A 20,732-nucleotide genomic window follows, 5' to 3' on the forward strand; every position below is an offset into this window, starting at 1 on the left:
TGAACCAATGGATTTAATCATTTTCACTACAGGCTTTTTTTCCCTTCCACTACCAATAAGTGCCCCCTCCCCACTTTAATGTCTACAAATATTTCCTCTCCACTACATTGGATTGCCTCACTGTCTTGACAAACCTTTTCCTAATTTACCAGTCTCCTCTGAGTCTTTTACTATGAATATCAGAATTCCCTGTAGAGAGTAAATCCACTGAAACACCAAGCTCTGAGGTCTTTGAAATGCTGATTCATATTTTTCTTAAAAGTTCTGGGAGCCTGCCAAGCATCAAATATGAAGTCTGATGAATTACCTCCTCACTTTTATGCAGTTAAGTCAAAGGTCCTTAACTTCAGGGGTTCTGATTTTAAAGGACATAATAGCAGCAAAACCAAATTGCAACAATAGATGTGTTGATAAAATGAATCCCATGGATTTCTTTGGGAATTACTGCTCTTTCATCTTTTGTTTCTCTGGCCCTTGGTGTGTTAGCTTTTCCTGTTTAATAATAGCATGTTTCTTTGTAATACTGTATTTATATAGGATTCTCTCTCTTTCTCATTTTACAATTGCCACTGTTAATAAACAAAGCAATTTTTGTGTTGGCAGAGAGCACTATGAAGTAGGTAGCTGTTTTCTGATGTCAATATTTTCAAACAAGAAAGTACACTGTATACTTACTGGGATAAAATAACATTGGGTTTAATCTCAGGTGGGAAGTCTGCTGTCCAGGTACTATCCTTGAGGTGGGCAATTTGAAGATCTCTTCCTTTTTTTTTTTTTAATAAATTTTTATTTATTGTTAAAAAAAATTAGTACAACACACAAGGAAGATCTCTTCCTTGAAGTGCTTCCTTAAAGTGTACAAGAAAGTACACTGTATACTTTGTATACACTAGGATAAATTAGTTGTATGACCAATAAATCCCTTTCATTTCAACTACCTTACCTTAGCTAGGATTAACACTGGATTTAGCCAATTGTTTCCTGATTATTTTCTTTGGAAAATAAAATATTTGGCAGATTTCCTAGTTGGGGAGAGTCTGTGCCTTCCATTTATGATAGGTCTGTGTATAATGTTCAGAGAAAGGATCTAAAGAAAATCTTGGTTGTATTCTACATAGAATTAGTCTATTTAGAAAGACCAGTATCAGACAACTGTTTGTTAAGTTATATTATTAAAGATCATTCTTCAAAGAACAAACCATAGAAGTCATGGTGTAGTATTAGGCTTTTCTGATGGACAGATTTGCTGAATCTAGTAGCTTTATAACTAGGTAGCTTTTTTCCCCTCATTGTATCCCTCCCAATTTCCCTGTGGTTTATATTCTCTATTTTCAAAGTAATTTACTCAGGTATTGCTGCAACTTCTACAAATGTTCTTTAGTTAATGGTACATCAATATTTTCATGAAAACATTTAGAGACTTATATAGAATAGCCATAAAAATTAACTCCAAAGATTAACTGGAGACTTGAAGTCCAACACCATGAGCTATTTTTTTAGTGTCACAAAAAATGAGCATGTCACCACCATTTTGCCACTTCAGAGCACTCCGCAATAAATCAGTCTGTTTACCATAACTTTAAATTTTTTTTTTTAAATGGTATTTGATTAGTTCCTTACCTCCGAGGCCTGGACCAAGGCAGATGGACTGGAGGGAGGGCTTGGCTTCATAATGGATGGTTAATCTTCTTCCAGGGAAAATACATACTCTCAAGTAGGATAATACATATACAGTACATAGCAATACAGGAAATGGTTTGATAAATACTTATCAACTGAGTGAGGAAGACTTGTGACCAGTGGGTCTCCAGAGTCTGCTGTCCAGGTACTATCCTTGAGGCAGACAATTTGAGGATCTCTTCCTTAAAGTCCTTAGGCTTGGACTGGACAGCCTTTCCAACAACTTCAAAAAGAGAGTTGCCCTGTAAAATATGATAAATGACCACTCTTCCAACCCATCCTGATTCCACCAGCCAAACTCATGATGTCATAGCACGTTGCAATGAAAGAATGAAAGCTATTGCAACCTCTGTGATATATCTGTCATTGCTGACCATCAACAGTAAACTTTAGCATCTCATTCCCAAACATATTGTGTGAGTAACTAAAAGCATCATCAGGGCTCTCAGCTAGGCCCAAAACAGATGGGTTGGAAAACATGATTTACAGCCATGTTTAGGGCATAGCATTTAGATGACACATGTCCTGGCTGTGGAAGGAAACCATGTCAGACCCACATCTTCCCCCAAACAACCAGGCCAAAAAGGAGCAGTAAAATACCACTCCTTTTGCCAGCCCAGTTCAAAACCACAGATCAGAGCAAGTGCATGGTTGTTGTGACCAAGGACTGCATTTTTCAGCCCGTCTGTTTTGGGTCTTACTCTACCTTGGAAAAATTAGAATTAACAGAAAAGAAGCCTGTAGCCAGATTGTCATTACTGAATTCAGAGCATCCCACAGAGGCAGTCCTATGACAGGACACTGAGTCAACCAGCAAACACAAGTATTGAGAAAGTTTTAAATGGTGCAGCATAATAAAGAATCATAGAATCATAGCAGTTGGTGCTGTAGATGCTGCAAAATATGCAACAGAGGTATTCCCACAGTACATGGATCATATATTCACCATGCATATCCTTTTTCAGAAGTCTCTGAACATCACTCTACAGTTAGTATCCTGTTTTTTAGCCCCAACTAGAGGGGACACATTCAATCAATGCTTGGATGACAAGTCAACATGTAGGTAAATCCCATTTATTCAATGGGTCTACTCTAGCCAGGACAGACTATTGTTTAGAATTATTTGTGTTCATTTCTGATTTGTAGCCAGGTTCAAAAAATCTAACATCATTTTACTCAACATGTCCATCCATCCATCAGTCATTCCTGTAGTTTGCTCATTCTGCAGTAAGGGGTATCCTCACACCCTCACCCATTGATCCTCACCCATTGATCCAGACTAATTCTTCTACAAGTCTAGAAGCAAAGGATCCCTCAGGTTAGTATCTAGTTACCATAAAATTGGCTCATGGTTCTGAGGAAAGAAATGGAAGCAAGACAAGCAGATGAGATTGGATGAAAAGAGTAGAATGTAAGTTATGGATGATATCAGAATGTTGAGATGAATACAGACATGAAAGAATCCAGTGGCATTTTCAGACTAACTGGGAAGAACACAATTCTGGCATAAGGTTTTGTTGACTCAACATACTTCCATCAGATTTCTAATTTCTTTCATTCCTGTCCAAACTGTGCAAACCTGAGAGTGCAGTGGTTAAATGCCAGTACTGCAGCCAGCATTGCAGCCATAAGGTTGTGAGTTTGATCCCAGGGCTCCAGGGTTGACTCAGCCTTGTATCCTTCTATAGGTCACTAAAATGAGTACCCAGCTTGTTGGGGGCAATTAGCTTACATCTTGTAAACTGCTTAGAGACTACTTAGTTCAGTATGAAGTGGTATAGAGATGTAAATACTGTTACTCTTGCTATTACTGATGTTTAGGACTGTGGTTTTGTGTTTTTTTAAAAAAAATTGGGGACATTTGTAGGGCATGAAGTTCTTTCAGACCACATTACTGCCAGTTTGTAGTAGCGGACATGTTTGTGCCCAAAAGGTCATGTGTATTATTTTTGCTCTACATTTTGTCTAATATATATACTTTAGTATGCACTTTTTCTTGTACAGTAAGCCCTTCCCTTATGTGGGGGATCCGTTCCAGACCCTCCCCTCCCCCACATAAGGGAAATTCCACATATGCTTGAGCCCCGTTGAAGATAATGAGGCTTGTGCATGCGGCAGCATGTTGCACACACACCATGGGCTCACGAGCCATTATCCCTTCCAGACGCGTCGAGGCTTCTTCCGATGTGGGCTTCCAATGTATGCTGGAGTCTGCAGAAGGCGCGCCTGCTTATAACATGGGTTCACTGTATTTCATTCTTTTTGCCAACACTTCCCATTAATATAATCCATTTTAATGTGCTTTCATGCTTAAGATATGCAGTTGATGCACAGTTTCTCAGTTGTGAACCATGCCAATTTTTTTGTGTGAATTATGATATTTATATTCCTATCAGTTCACAAAAAAAAAAAAAAAAAAACCACCCTAAATACATATCTGTCCACATACAGGTTCAGAATACTCAGTTTAGATAAATTCAGGCAAAAACACAGATGTAATAAATTTCTTTCACATTCCTAGTTTAGATGAAATATGTATTATGATACTTTGAATCCCTCCCCCTTTGAATGCCTTCCTAGATGCTTTGAATTTCCTCAGTGTGGAACTTACATTCTTAAAATGAACAAAATAATTGTCAACTTTGGATACCATTTTTGGGGTAGGGCATGTGTCTGTGAAGCCTTGCCATAAATATTGCATGCTCTAGAATGGGAGGAATAGAAAGGTGGTAAGGATTTATACTACCATGGTTGCACAATCCCATGACTGGATAGATGAGTGGGAGAGGGACTATCAAAATGGGATTATCACCTTCCAGTTCACACAAGAAGGGCCAAGACCATCCCTTGGCCACTGCATCTGCAATAACTACAAGATCTTTTTGCAGTTGAGGAAGAACTCCACTGCACCTTTTGGAAATATGATGATGGGAAAGCTTGCATTGACCTTAAGTTCTAGAGGAAAAGTTGACAGGATAAATTTGATATATTTAGCACAAGATTAAATACAGCTCAAAGGGTCATAGCCTGTGGACATCTTGAGCAAAAGATACACAGGAAAGGTTCCTGATATTATTATTATTATTATTATTATTATTATTATTATTATTATTATTAATATAGCGCTGCAGGTTTACACAGTGCTGTACATACAAACAGTAAAATCGATAAAAGTAAACCTGCCCATGGTGTACAATCTAAGAAATAATAGCATAATACATATAAATAATACATAACAATACAGGCAAAGGTCCAATTAAGTAAGACAGGCAACAAATTGAAAACATCAAATGGGTCAGTGAAAATCCTAGGCTGAGACAGCAGACCTTGACTACCAGAACAGAGGGTACAAGTGGGAAGGTAAGGAGAAGGAAAGTCTGATAAATAAGGAGGGGCCAGCCCATGCAGGGCTTTAAAAGTCAACAACAGAAGCTTATACTGAATATGGAAAGGGAGGGGGAGCCAGTGAATGGATGACAACAAAGGAGAGATATGGTTGGAGTGGTGGGTGGATGTGATAATGCATGCAGCTGAATGCTGGACAGAAATTAAAGGATGGAAGTGAGAAAGAGGAAGCCCTGCCAGAAGGTTGTGATACTACTAGGGAATGGACCAGGATCTTGGCAGTAGAAGCAGATAGAAATGGTCGGATTTTGGCAATATTTTATAAAAAGAATCTACATGCCTTCGTTGTGGTCTGGATCTGGGGGATACATGACAGAGAAGAATAAAAAATAAAACCAAGACTATGGGCTTCCTGGACTGGTTGAATAGAAATGTCATCAACAGAAACAGAAAAGGAGTACTGAAGAGTAGATTTAGGCGGGAAAATGAGAAGCTCAATTTTGGACATATTGAGCTTCATGCGTCAATGCCGCATCCACTGAGAGACAACTGTAAGACAAGAAGAAACTCGCTGTTCAAGACCCAGAGAAAAGTCAGGGGTGGAAAGATACAGCTGACTGTCATCAACGTAACAAATGATAGGAAAAGCCAAAAGAACTAAAGAGTTTTCCTAGGGACAATGTGTGGAGAAAAAAACAAAAGGGGACCCCAAACAGAGCCCTTGATTTCCACTTGGCTAACACCTATATGGCAGCCTGGGCCACCATGGTCTTCTCTATGTTTGAAGCAGCTATACATACTGAATTTTGCTGGTGCAGGTGGAGGGGAGAGGAATTCATTTAATTTTTGGATGGGAGCTTACCACAAATAACAAATTGTTTCATATTTGGGATGAAAAGAACTTGAAATATAAACAGACTATTCAAGAAAACTGAACTGGCACATTTGTCAATGTGAGTCTGGCAGGCAAGTACATGATCTGGTCTATGGGCGTCTTCAGATTACTAAGACATGCCTATCAAATTTGGCTGGTGGAAGAGTTTCAATTCATTTTTGAAGAATTTATTAATATTCACACATTTCTCCATATTTGGCACAGAAAGAACTTGAACTCTAAAAGAAATTTAGCATGGGATGAAGCAGTGGCGATCCCGCACTGGACATGGCCTGCATGGCTGGAAATGGCACCTGTGCCACTGGATGGGCACCTGCACAGACTGAAACAGTGCCCACACAGCCAGAGCTGCTGCCGCGCAAGCCTTTCTTTTTTAAATAACATGATCAGAATGTAACACCTTTATCTTCAATGATTTTGGGTGGGGTTACAATGTTTCCTTCTTCACCCACAATAAAATACTGTGGCATTAACCAAATGACCTGGCTTCTTTATGAATTTTCCATTCACTAGCTATAGACATTAGATGTTCTGACCTTGTGACATTAATATTAGCACAGGCAATCTTATCTGAAATTTCGAAATCCAAAATTGTCCATAACTGGCTGAGCTACTGATATCTTTACTTACTGATGGTTTGGTGTACACTAACTTTGTTTCCTGCACAAAATTATTAAAATATTGTATATAAAATTGCCTTCAGGATATATTTATACGGTGTATATGAAACATAAATGAATTTCATGTTTCAACTTGGGTCCCATCTCCTACATATCTCATTATGTATATACCAATATTCCAAAATAAAATCCAAAACACTTCTTCTCCCAACTTCAACCTATATATTAAAGTTATAGAATAATCATTATTGTTTTAAAAGATTCATGCTCAATACTATAGAGATATTGTTTCTCTGTTTCAAGCACTGAACGGTGTCTGTGAGCAAATGTAAGAATATTAAAAAGTAGTAACAATACACTGGAAAATGGTATGTCCAGAGTTTAAACTGAAAAGATCTAATTGAAGATACAGAAAGCAGTTTCAAAATGAAAATGGAGTTCTCTGCATACTACTGTAAGCATTAGAAAAGTAGAGTCTATGGCCAACATTTGCTATGTAAATTATCTCTAAGCCATGCTAAATCAATGAGTTTTGTTCTGTAGATGTTCATTCCAGGTTGCTCCCTGTAATGACCTCAATTATACATGTCTTCATTGTGAAATTATGATTGCCTTTGGTAGGCTGCAGATGACAGCAGAGGAAAGATTTCCATGATAAAACAGCACAAGTACTAATACCTGTCCAAATTAGCATGCAGGGCTTTCACCTTGAGACAGCACAGCTCTTGTGGAAGATCCTCTGGTTTGAGGCAGAAAGGAAAAGGAGAACAGGATGGGAGAGGGAAATACGCAAGCACTTCTGGACTTTAATTTTTATCAAAAACCTACCAAATCAAGGAACTTTAAAATTCCATGATGCTGGAAAGAGATATTGGCAGAATACTGATATATGTTTCAAAGACAGCTGAATTTCTCAGAATTATCCCATAGAAGACTATTGTAGAATCTTCTCTAAATAATTTCAGATACAAACTCTATACAGGGGTTATATTTTCAAAGTATGTAGAGGGAGATGGGGATGCATGGTTCAGCTTTGCCTCTCTACTCCTGATCTTGCTGAGGAAGGTCTGCAAAAAAATGTATCAGGTTCAGCATTAGCCTCAGCGTGGTTAGATGAGGGAACCATGTTGTAGACTTTCCTCACCGACACAGTTGTAAACTTTCCTCATTAATATAGGGAAGTTGAGGGTGGGGTGGGTGGAGCTACAATTTGTTCAACAGAGGGGGGATTCATAACTATTTTTGTTTTAAAGTGGTGTTTATGATTTATGGCAGCCTCTATAAGGTTTTCTTGGCAAGATTTGTTTGTGGAACATGTTGTCTTTACCATCTTCTGAATCTGAGAAAGTGTGACTTGCCCAAGGTCACCTGGTGGGTTTCCATGACTCAGTGGGTTTATGAACTCAGGTTTCTGGAGTCATAGCCCAGTGCTCAAACCACTACATTATGCTGGCTTTCTTTATAAACACAGAAGCTTATGAAAACATCCTGTATTGTTCACACAGCTGCTTGTAAGAGTCAATAAAATTAATCAGAAAACAATAAATAATTAAATCAATAGTAAAAACATTTATTTTTCACACATGCTTGATTTCCCTCCCACACACATTTCTCTTGTATTAAAGGTAAATTATGCATGTACAGTGTATTTTTGATACTTTTATCTTTGGATCATTTCAGAGCAATGGTCCAGGTAGTTTGTCAATAAAAATAACCACACTGACTTTCATTATAAGAATATATTCCAAAAAGTTATCAATTCATAAAGTAATTCACTAGCAGTTAATATTAAGTTAAATCAAAATGATTAATCAGAGGCTAACTAACAACACCCTAAAACTTCTCCGGGAATGTTTTGTGGGTTTGTGTGTGTGTTTTGTTGTTGTTTTAAATTTAAGTCATGGAAGGATCTGATGGCATCTGCCTGTCCATTAGATTGTTACCATAACTAATTCACATTAATCAAAGGGCCCAGAAATGTAGATGCCTGTCACAGTAGACATTGATAGCATTAAGAGTCTCCTTTGGCTGCCATGAAACCCCAGCAGACAGCAAGGGCCCACTGTAAAACAGACAAATAAAATATACTGTGCATATTTATTGCATTTAAACAACTGACAATATGTCCGTTTTGGTCTTTGGCATATAAGAGTCTAGTTTGATAGAAGCTGTAATAGCCAGTGTTTTGCCTTCCCACTCCATGCTCTGGCCTATGATGTTGTGTTCAGAACTAGCACCTGCAATAAATTGAAGTTGATTGTTGTTTTGTTAGTTTCTAAATTTATCACCATTCTTAGACAACAGCAATTCTTGAAATAACCTCTCTGGCTATGATTTGTTTATCAGAGACCAGAAGCAATCACATTTTATTCTTTTTGTAAAAGCAGAGATCTTTTTGTAAAAGCAGAGATCTTTTTGCATTAGTAACCTGTCGCTAATAGAAACCAACAGTGCAATTCTAACTCAAAAGTATGCCTGCTGTGAGGAGTTAGAAAAAGGCCAAAGCCACTTGTACCAGTGGACCTGCCTTCCTGCAGCTACAACCTCCTTATACTGGCTGCTCCCAGATACAAACCGATAGAGAGATCTCTCAGAACAATTGCTGTGCAAGCTGAGATCATCTGGCACAAAAGCCCAAAAGGAGATGGGGATTAGGTGGGGCAAGGGAGGAGCTGGGATATCCCAGATCTTCTCAAACCCTTTCATGCCCAGAGATATGGTGACTGTCCTGGCACAAAGCAAGGTCTGGGACATGGTAGTCCTAAGTGATTACCACCATTCTAGGCTGAGAAGGATTTAAGCACAATTTCAGCTAGTCTAATGTCAAGTTACTTTCAGATATCTTGGTTAGTTAGGACTGCAATCTAAATAATAACAATCTTAACAAGCAAAAGGACGGCACAAATGGCATCCAGCACTGAACTTCCCCAGATGGAACAGTGGGAGCCAGTGTAATTGGGAAAGGCTGTTCTACCTCCTCATTGCAGTCTCCCATGTTCCTCTCAAATTGTTCCAGAAGGCAGTGCCATACATAGCATATTTGACACCCAATGTGGATTTTTTTTTTTTGAACTTCCCCAACAAAATTATTTTTAGTAAAAATCATGAAATGAAACAAATAATGACATTTCTGTCACTGCTGCTATTGCCTGTCTCTTTTGAGCTCTGGCACTGGTAACTGTTATGTGATCAGCATAACTATGCTAAAATGTATACAATTACTGTATAGTCCACAGACTGAATAACAAGAATTGCTGCATCAAGACTGAAATCTTTATTATTCTGCAGGATCAGTCTAATCCATTATATTACCTATCACAAAGTATGGATGTGAGATCTGGACAGTGAAGAAAGTGAATAAAAAGAAAATCAACTCATTTGAATTATGATGCTGGAGAAGACTACTGAAGATGCTGTGGACAGCCAAGAAAACAAACAAATGGGTCCTTGAATAGATTAACCATGAGCTCTTCCTGGAAGCCAAGGGGACAAAACTGAGGATGCTGTACTTTGACCACATCAGCATAAGTCACTAGAAAACACAAAAAGGCTAGGGAAGGTAGAAGGCAGCAAAAAGAGAGGAAGACCTTGTGCCAGATGGATTGATTCAATCATGGAGGTTACAGGCCTGAATCTACAAGACCTAAGCAGGGCAATGGAGGAAAAGGATCTTGGAGATGTCTCATATATAGGGTTGCCATGAGTCAAGATTGACTCAAGGACAGCTAATAACAACAACAGGATGATAGAATAATAGAATCATAGAACTATAGAGTTGGAAGAAACCATAGGGAGGCATCCAGTCCAACGCCCTGCCATGCACAGTCACAGCTGTGAGGGTTGTATTCCAAAAAGTAACTTTCCCAAGCTCTGCTTATCTTAAATGTGGAAGCCATTCTTCTTTCTTCTACTAGTGATACCCCTGACAGAAGGCTGAGAAACCTTTTAATACCTTCATTTTATTTTATTTTATTTTTTATGGCATGAGAAGAACTGTGATGAGGAAAGGGGAAGGAAATTCTGCAGCACCAGCACAATTTTGGATTTTGGCCTATATTTCACTACAAGAGGATTTGTACATAAAGAGCCTGCTGAAAAGGGTTGGATCCAAGGTGTTCTTTTAATTTGTATCTCTTCAGAAGAAAGCAGTCCACATTAAGCCACTGCATGTGTTACATTGTGCTAAGAACTTGTGCTTTTGTCCTATCAAATAGTAGTATTTGATTTTTTTTAAAAAAAGGAAACAGTATTTTAATACCAAACATAGCCCACTGCAGTGCATATTGCAAATGGCATTATAATGTGTGGAAACAATAAAAATAGAAAGTTGTGATTATTCAGTTCTAATACAGTTGCAAATATATGTTAGTAAGGGCAGCAGAAGTTTAGCAAGGTGTCAAGATTACAGGAAACTTATTTTAAAGTTATTTGACCTTCTGGCACACAATTCTGTGAAGAGTTGAATGCTCAACTAAGAGGGTTTTGTACCTGGCTATCACCTGAACAATACGATATTCTGTTCTCTTGAACTCACAATGATAACTCTTCCTCCAGTTCCCTTATATATGGATATGCAATAAATAATGAAAGGCTCCAGGTTTCAGTAAATTTGACCCTGCTTCTGTGCAGCCATTTCTAGTCAGATTCAGAAAGCATCAGTTAGCACCAAATGGCATGGTAGCTGAGCATATGCCGTAAGACATCCTCATGGTGTAAAACTCTGGCACTGCATTAAATATTATGTCTGCCTGAAAACATATCTTCAGTTAGTATAAAGTAACTTCAGTTAACATTAAATGACATAATATTATCTAGTGCAGAGCTGGAGAAAGTATGGTCAGTGGCGTCCAAGTGGGCCTGCAAACTACCCCTAGTGGCCCACAAAGCTCCACACCCTTTTTTTAAAAAAAAAATAATAATTGTTCCCATTGTCAGGTGATTTTTCTCCTCCAAACCAGCCAAAGCCCCTTCCCCTCCAAACATGTTGCAAATGTAACAGTTGAGATTTCCAAATGCCTAAAACTTTAACCCACTCCCATAATGTCCAAAAATGGGGGGGGGGGGGGGGAACAGCCAAAGAAGTGGCCAAATAATCACACGCAAAAATGGCAGGAGGTTATGTCTGATGCACCTGAACACAATGGGACAGCCTGTAGAGGTGTTCCAGAGTTGAAACCGGCACAGTTACCTATCCCTGATCTAATAGATAACAATTTAAAAATCCCACAATTCCATTCAGTGTTATATGGGGCTTTCATTTGTGTACTTCAAAGTCACTCTTCATCACCAGTCCAACAGGTCATGTTTTAGTGCTGCTGATACCCATCCCTAACCAGATCTGGAGCATATGAAGTGAAGGGGGGGGATCGGGAGGGAGGAATATTTCCTTATGGGCAGAGTGCTTTTCATTTCCCAAAAGGAATTACTTCCTAGTCATCTCTGATTAGAAAGAAAGAAGGGCTCCATATATATATATATACTGTATATACTCAATTATAAGTTGTCTTCATTGTATAAGCTGTGGGCAGGTTTTGGGGCCAAAATGGATAAGTCGGAGGTAAAATTTTAGGTCATGTTAGAAAGTCTAAAGCAGTGGTTCCTGAACTTCAGCTCCCAGAATTCCTGACTGTTAACTAAGCTGGCTGGCTGGGGTTTTATGGGAGCAGAAGTCCAAAACACCCGGAGGGCCAAAGTTTGGGAATCAGTGATCTAAATGATAAAGCAAAGGAAAACAAAGAACTTAGAAAATTCCAGCAGGCATAACTGTTTGTGTTCACAGTAAAGGCTGGATGGATAAGAGGACATAGTGGAGTCAGGGCTTCCAGGACAGATTGCACTCTTGCCTTTCACCAGTGGGTGGTTCCTTTTTAAATAAGAGTTGAAGTACACTGCTGACATTGAACCATGGCTAAGTCAACATAAATTTTTGAGGAGAGTTTCTAGACTTATACATGAGTATATACAGTAACCGAAGAAAGATATCTTCCTTGATATGTTATGATGGGGAGGGGACAGACTAGTATGCTTAGCTTGCTTTATTTTGCTGTTTGCTTTTAAAATTATCCCTTATGCTGAACTGTTTGCCTATTTTCTCTGGTAAACAACATGACACCTTTAGAAGTATGAAAATCTGAACACTTATTGTTTGTCAATAAACATTAGCCGTTCTTCTTCAGTTTGGCTAAATCGGATTTCAACAGTATAGATGAGTGTCATCCCTTAAATGTACCTCAACTTCAACAACAAGCAGCCATGTCCTACTGAATATGAAAAAAACTGCATTCTATCTGTTGGGAAGCTAACAACATGCCACTACTGTTTGCTAAAGAGAAGGCCAATAATTTGGTCTCTATTTTCTTAAGTCACCTGAAGCATTGATCAAAGTACTTCAGCCTAGAAGTAGGTGAAGACTATGTCTGCTTCACTGATCAATGTTTCAGCGTGGCTATTTAATTTCTCTGGACATAAATATAGGGAAAAAATTGTGAGGCAGCAAAGGGTATGTGATCAGATTATCCAGTGATTCAGTCCCTAATCAAAATTTCTCTTAAAGGCTAATCAGTCTCAACACTAATAAAGAGGAAACCAAGTATTCTCTCAGCATTGCCTTCTCCATAAATCCAAGGTTGTCTAAAACTCAGGACTGTGTGTAGCAAATGTATTGGTCTGTGAATAATGTTTTTTCAGCCTGCTGCTTCCTTGAAAGGGCTGTGTTGTTTGGTTAAATCGCTGCTATTCTTGTCAAAATGAACAAAAGTGCTTAATCCTTCAATGTCGCAAAGATATTACCTCTACAAAAATTGTCTGGTTCAAAGGGATTTCAGAATTGTCTAGTTTAATCCCAACTCCCATAAACCTATTTATTTATTTGATTTGATTCATTCAATTTGGGGTGACTAACAATTTACATGCAAACATATACTTAAATCCATTAAAATCCAAATATTTAAAATCACATATCTAAGTACTTAAATGCACTGATAAGTGCTATAGAAATGTACTTGCCACTTCCTATTGCTAGTAAGACAAATAAATGGGTCATAGAGCAAATCAGCCTGAACACTCCCTAGAAGCCAAAATGACTATACTGAGCCTGTTATACTTTGGCCATATTATAAGAAGATATTACTCCCTAGAAAAGACAATAATGCTTGGTTAGGTGAAGGGCAGTAGTTAAAGGGAAATACCACATTCCAGATGGATAGACTCAATTATGGAAGCTACAGCTCTGAGTCTGAAAAACCTGAAAGGGCTATTAACTGTCATCATGGCCTGAGAGGGAGCAATCAGGCAGACCCAGCTCCATCAGGGACAGCCTGAAGGAAGATGCTCCTCCCTCCTTTAACTGTCATCTTGGCCTCAGAGGGAGCAATCAGGCAGACCCAGCTCCATCAGGGACAGCCTGAAGGAAGAGGCTCCTCCCTCCTTTAACTGTCATCTTGGCCTGAGAGGGAGCAATCAGGCAGACCCAGCTCCATCAGGGACAGCCTGAAGGAAGAGGCTCCTCCCTCCTTTAACTGTCATCTTGGCCTCAGAGGGAGCAATCAGGCAGACCCAGCTCCATCAGGGACAGCCTGAAGGAAGAGGCTCCTCCCTCTTTTAACTGTCATCTTGGCCTCAGAGGGAGCAATCAGGCAGACCCAGCTCCATCAGGGACAGCCTGAAGGAAGAGGCTCCTCCCTCCTTTAACTGTCATCTTGGCCTCAGAGGGAGCAATCAGGCAGACCCAGCTCCATCAGGGACAGCCTGAAGGAAGAGGCTCCTCCCTCTTTTAACTGTCATCTTGGCCTCAGAGGGAGCAATCAGGCAGACCCAGCTCCATCAGGGACAGCCTGAAGGAAGAGGCTCCTCCCTCCTTTAACTGTCATCTTGGCCTGAGAGGGAGCAATCAGGCAGACCCAGCTCCATCAGGGACAGCCTGAAGGAAGAGGCTCCTCCTTCCTTTAACTGTCATCTTGGCCTCAGAGGGAGCAATCAGGCAGACCCAGCTCCATCAGGGACAGCCTGAAGGACGAGACTTCTCCCTCCTTTAACTGTCACCTAATATTTGTATTGTATTATATTGCAATTTTTACTGTACACTGCTATGATCATTGTGGAATAGCGGTCTATAAATAAAACGTATTATTATTATTATTATTATTATTATTATTATTTGACCTGATGGTCTCTCATTCATAGGGTTGCCATGTCAAAGTCAACTCAAAGGCATCTAACAACAACAACAAATTCCTAATACAATGCAATATGAATAATATAAACAAACAGCAAAAAAAAACACATATCAAAAATTTGGTTAGTCTTATTGTGGCTTCTGCAAAGTTCTGCCAACATTTCATGTCAGTGATGTCAAAGTTTATTGTTTCTCAGTTTCTCTTTTAATGCAGCAGCTTCTTTTCAGTTAGCAATATTCACTCAGCCACTCTCATAGAACAGGAGTCTACAGTTACAAGGTGTACATGACTTCCAGAAATGCCATACCTTCTGGATCAGTACATTTGGCTCACTTGTTTCTTTAGCACTTCTAGATTGACTCAACATTGTAGCAAAGGAGATGTGAACCCCCTACCTTTTAAAAAAACTATAATCTTAATGGGCTATTAACTTGAAAACTCAGTTTGTAGCATTTAAATGTAGTATAGATCTAAATCCTTTCATTTTGTGCCAGAGCCTTAGCTACAGTGCCAAGAAGAGGCATCCAGGGAATGATAAAACTGTAAATGTTGCAGTTTTGACAATGCATCTTGGTTGCCCTAACACGCCTTGCTGTCTCTCGGTGAAATGCTTAATAACAACTCTCTGCCTTTGACAGTAATTCCACCATGAAGTGTTTTACCTGCCTATATTGCCAGACACACACAGCAAAGTGCTTGTCATCTTCTACAATAATGCTATTAGAGTGGTTTTGGAGGGGGTAAAATGCACCAGTGTCTGGGTCCTAAGCAATACTTATCTCTGTGCAGGTGTTAATCAAACTATGTTAATGGAGAGAAAGAGAAAAATATTCTGATGACTAAGAATCAGCTTATACAATTGAATTTAAAACAGTTATCCATCCACCAAAACAACTACATATTCATTTCCCAATGTTAAGAGGACTTAAAAATGGCAAAACTTACTCAGTTCTCCCCGCTGACACACATATATCCTGTTGATACTTTTTTCTAGTAGGTCTCTATATATTTATACCAACTCACTGGCAACAGAGGAAACTTTTCTTATGATTTACATCTCCATTTGCACAGCTGAATTTCTGCATTCCTTGCAACTGTAGCATGTATAAAGCAGAGGTAGACAAGCTCTGGAAGTCTGAGGGTCATTTTTCAGGAGGCTATAGTGGGGCCAGTTCTGGAAGAAAAAGAGTGAAAAAGAATAATTATCCTAGAGAATAATAACTGGCCCTGGAGCTTCCAGGAACAGTCATTCTTAACCTTTAGGGGCCAAGACAAGCCCTGAAAGTTGCATGTAGCTTTGCAGGCTGTATAATTCCCATTCCAGTGTATAAAAACTGGACATTGTGAGTCTCATCAGTCATTTTCAGAATTTACCCAAAAGAGCTATGGCATCCCAGACTGTTTTCTCTAGGCCTTGAGCTACTTTGGCTGTTCAATCTGTGCTTTCAGTTTGTTTGAGCATTTTGTAAACAAAAGGAGATGTGAGTGACAGAGGGAAGCTGACAGGCTCAAGGATAACAAACAAAATGATCCAGAATCCCCCTGTCATCACTAAACCAAATCTGACCAACACCAGTTGACTTATAATGCTTTTCTTGTGTTGAGAAAGAGCTATATGAAATAGGTTTCCTGTATGTGACAACCTCCATAGACCACACTACTGGTACAGTTGAATCACTGAACTGCTATTGTATGTACAAAAAAATCTCATGTTCATTTTCTTACAAAAACCAAATGATAACACCTAAAGCTTTTTGGACATATAACTCCCCATAAAATCAAGTAACTAAGATGTACAATGTTTGGACAGGCAACATAAATAGGTAGTATTATGGTAGTTTATGGCTATTTTCAGACTTCTTTTTTTTTTTTTACTGATAATGTAAAAGAGGAATATGTGTATATAAGAAGCATCATTAGGGGAGTGCAGGAGGTGTGGACCACACTAAGTAGGGGGTGACACCACTGCTCCCCAACATCTGCCTTTTGACAGAAATGAGCTTTGTGTTTGCCTGCATCCCTTTAAATGCTGAAGAGGTGTTGTGAGTGGGACAAGGTTCAGTGGAAAGAGAAAGGACAGGTTCAAGGTTTTTTTATATAAAAATATTTTTTAATTTAAAAGTTGGTTTTTTAGTTTTAAAAAATATTTTTAAAACTATTCTTTTAACATTTTCTTTAAAAACATCGTCTTTCCAAATTTTCACTTTAAGCCCATGAAACAATGTACATATAAATATATTTAGGCTGTGAATATTACATTGTAATTTAAAGGTATGATTTTAATTTTGCTAATAGTTTATATCACAACTATTGCTATTACATTCAGTGATATATGGGAATTATAATTTATGAGTAACATTAGTGCAAAAAAACTTTACTAAGGAGTCTGTATGGTGTGGTATGGGAGGAGGTCAATGGACGGCAGTGAAACCTTGAGTTACCAAACCAGGTGACACCAATCCTAGTGATGCCACTGGTATATATTATTATAGTTTGTTCTACAGTATTTAATTTGAATTCAATTTCTTTGGGATCTGAGTAGGTAGTGTTATTTCATAACTGTACTTTTATCCATGTTTAAAGGGGAGGATGTGTAAATATCATTATAGGGGTTGTACAGACTGGCATAAAGATCCGGCATGGGGGCAGAGTGAGGGCATGGTGACCGCATGCTGGCCACCCCAACTCTGCTCCCACACCAGCATGATGCTGCCCAAGCAACCGCATGGCAGGCTGCTTGCCCAAGCAATCATCATGCAGGCAGCATGATGCTGCCCAGGTAGCCACATGACAGGCAGCTCTGTGCCACCTCTGGAAGCACTGGATCTGGCCTTTCTGCAGCACAAAAAGTAGCTGCAAAAAGCGGCTACTTTTTGCGTTACAAAAAGGGCACCCAAGCTGCGGTTGCAGCAGCTTTTCTCCAGTTCTTTGGTGCAGCGTTTACACATGCTGATCTGAAGAACTGGACAAATGCCACACCGCCGCAGCTAGGGCACCCTTTACATGGTGCAAAAAGGATCTGCTTTTTGCAGCTTCCTTTTACGCTGTGAAAATGCCAGATCGGGGTCACAGTATGTGGTTGCCACGGCCCCAATGCAGTGCTCCCAGGGGCAGTACAGAGCCACCCTTAGGGGTCATCTCTCAAGCCCTATAGTATGTTCTAGAGTCTCTTTACTATGAATCAATTTCTTTGGGATATAAATGAGAATGGATTATAGTGCTGTACTTTTCAAAATACCTGCAAGGTTATCTGAGTTAAAGGAATGCATTGTAATATGGATTTATTGAGGTGCAAAACATTTTCACTGTTGTTTTAAAGATGACCAGTTTTGCTATCCGTATCTTAGCTGTTACTGAGAACTCTTCAATTAATCTGTAAAAAGGCCCAATACATTTTGGGGATGATGATCATGATAAGAACAACAATAAAATCTTTTCCTTCTTTCTTTCACAGAGGTGGTCCAGCTAACACTTTCTGAAGAACAGAAGGTCAGCATTACCACAGTAACAGTTGGGCTAAGTACTGTACTGACTTGTGCTATCCGTGGACCTCTGAGGCCTCCAATCATCTGGAAACGCAATGGAGTCATACTGAACTTTTTAGATTTGGAGGATATCAATGTAAGTCTAATTGGCCTAAATGAAGTCAAAGGCTTTCATGGTCAGCATCCATATGATTTTTTTGGGTGGGGGAGGGGGGTTGGAACTATGTGACCATGTTCTAGAAGAGTTTATTTTGATATGTTGCCAGCATCTGTGACTGGCATCTTCAGAGAATGTTGCATGGAAGAGAGTTGGATGTTTGTGTGTGTGTGTGTGTGTGTGTGTGTGTGTGTATTGTGTGACCCTGGGTAGGGATAAGTGATTTCCATGTTAATCTGTGTATTGTTCTGTTGTTGATAGCAAGGCCTTAGGGTGGGAGGATATGCAAAGAGGATTACTGTCTGTTTAATTAGTGATCATTGCTGGGAAAATACCTGACCCTGGGTGGTTTTTCATTTGCTGAGTCCTGATTTTGCTGTTTTTCAGGACTGGTAGCCAAATTTTGTTCACTTTAAGGGTTTCTTCTTTCCTGTTGAAGTTGTCCAGGTGTTTGTGGATTTCAATGGCTTGCCTGTGCATTCTGACCTGGTCAACAACTATCAGGTCAGAACTCGTTCATGAGAAAGATAAAGTATATACTCTCCACTTTGGGAAAAGATTCTCCCCAAAACATTGGCTGTCATTTTGTTCAGTAATTACAATGTTGTAAGCCTCACTTACATCATAATTATATACATTCACTTTTACTGTTGTTGAACCATTGCAATTTATAATAATATAATTTGTTTTATTTATATACCGCTGTTCCAAAGATCATAGCGGTGAACAGCAAGTAAGCTAATTTGCCCCCAACAGTCTGGGTACTCATTTTAGTGACCTCGGAAGGATGCAAGCCTGAGTCGAGCTTGGGCCCTTTTGCTGGTCTTGAACTCGCAACCTTGTGGTTTTGAGTAAATGGCTGCAGTACAGGCATTTAACCACTGCGCCACCAGGGCTCCTGCTATGCACCTTCCCCAAAACAAATTTCCAAAGTGCTGGAGAACAGGGAAGTGAGCAATGATGTACTTAGTGGAGTACAATCTGGCAGGGATTTGACTCCAAGGAATTATACCACCATAGTTGTATTTCCTTATGTGGGATCTAAGCCCTTATTTTTTGGTCGGAGTTATTTGGTCTTTCTTCACTCTTCTGTTGTAAAAATGGCAGCTGTTATGTTTTTACTGTCTCAGTATCATGTGTGTCTATGTGCTGTCAAGTTGTATGTCAACCCTTGGAGACACCATGAATTTCATAGGGTTTTCTTATTTCTTATTTATTTATATTTATTCTGAGTATTTATACCCCACTCTTCAGCCAGAAAAGCTCTCAGAGCATCCTACAATTTTTAAATTAGACAGTTCCCTGCCCTTAGGCTTACAATCTAAAAAGACATGACAGAAAAGGATAAGGGAATGGTGGTAGGGAAGGTATCAAGTTCATTGGTTTATCTCTCCCTCTGGGGCCATGGCCATGACAGATAGGCTGGAGGGGGGGCTCTTCATCTTACTTTGGGCTAGGCCCGATGGAGCTGGCCTGCTTCTCTCCTTCTGGAGCTAGATAGTGGTGGATGGAGGGCTCTTCATCTTACTTTGGGCTAGGCCCAATGGAGCTGGCCTACCTCTCTCCCTCTGAAGCCAGATAATGGTGGATGGACTGGAGGGAGGGCTCTTCATCTTACCTCTTAGGCAAAGAATACTTCCTTCTGAAATATAGCCTACAGCACTTGGTTTTCATTGGCAGTCTCACATCCGAGTATTAACCAGAGCTGACCCTGATTAGCTTCCAAGATCAGATGGGATCTGGTGCTTTTAGGGTAGGAGGAGACAAGGGACCCATTCATGCCACACAGCTACAGCACTATGATCCCACTTTAACTGTTATGGCTGCATCCATTGGAATCCTGAGTTTTATTGTTTCGTCAGAGGTTTCAGAGGAGCTCCCTAGCTGAGATTTAAATACCCCTCCCCCTAAACTGTCAATCCCAGGATCCCATAGGATGTTGCCATAGTATTTATTTGTTGTTGTTAGCTGCCCTTGAGTCAGTTCCGACTCATGGCAACCCTGTAGATGTGATATCTCCAAGAATCCCTATCCTCCCCTGCCTTGCCCAGATCCTGCAAGCCCTTGCTCATAACCCCCCTGATTGAGTCTGTCTATCTGGTGTGTGGTCTTCCTCTCTTTCTTCTACCCTCTACCTTTCCTAGCATTATTACTTTTCAAGTGATCCGTGCCTTCTCATTATGTGGCCAACATACAATAGTTTCAACTTGATCATCTTTGCTTCCAAGGAGATCCCTGGTCTGATCTGTTCAAGAACCCATTTGTTTGTCTTCCTGGCTATCCAGGGTATTCTGAATACTCTTCTCCAGTACCACATTTCAAATGAGTTGATTTTCTTTCTGTCTGCTTCTTTCACTGCCCAGCACTTGAATGGTA

At 39.6% G+C, this 20,732-nt stretch overlaps 1 protein-coding gene across 3 annotated transcripts in view; it reads left to right on the forward strand.

The window, feature by feature from the left end:
* FSTL4 (follistatin like 4) overlaps nt 1–20,732 on the forward strand; it is a 645,791-nt gene that overhangs the window by 534,588 nt on the left and 90,471 nt on the right. For all 3 annotated transcript variants that reach the window (XM_089530298.1, XM_089530316.1, XM_089530307.1), the window contains exon 7: nt 18,169–18,335. In XM_089530298.1, coding sequence (XP_089386424.1) covers nt 18,169–18,335 — 167 coding nt within the window. The remainder of the gene's footprint in view (nt 1–18,168; nt 18,336–20,732) is intronic.

The sequence above is a fragment of the Sceloporus occidentalis genome, unplaced genomic scaffold (genome assembly GCF_023333645.1).
Source record: "Sceloporus occidentalis isolate IW3139 unplaced genomic scaffold, rSceOcc1.0.p SCAF_1, whole genome shotgun sequence".
NCBI classification, from domain to species: Eukaryota; Metazoa; Chordata; class Lepidosauria; order Squamata; family Phrynosomatidae; genus Sceloporus; species Sceloporus occidentalis.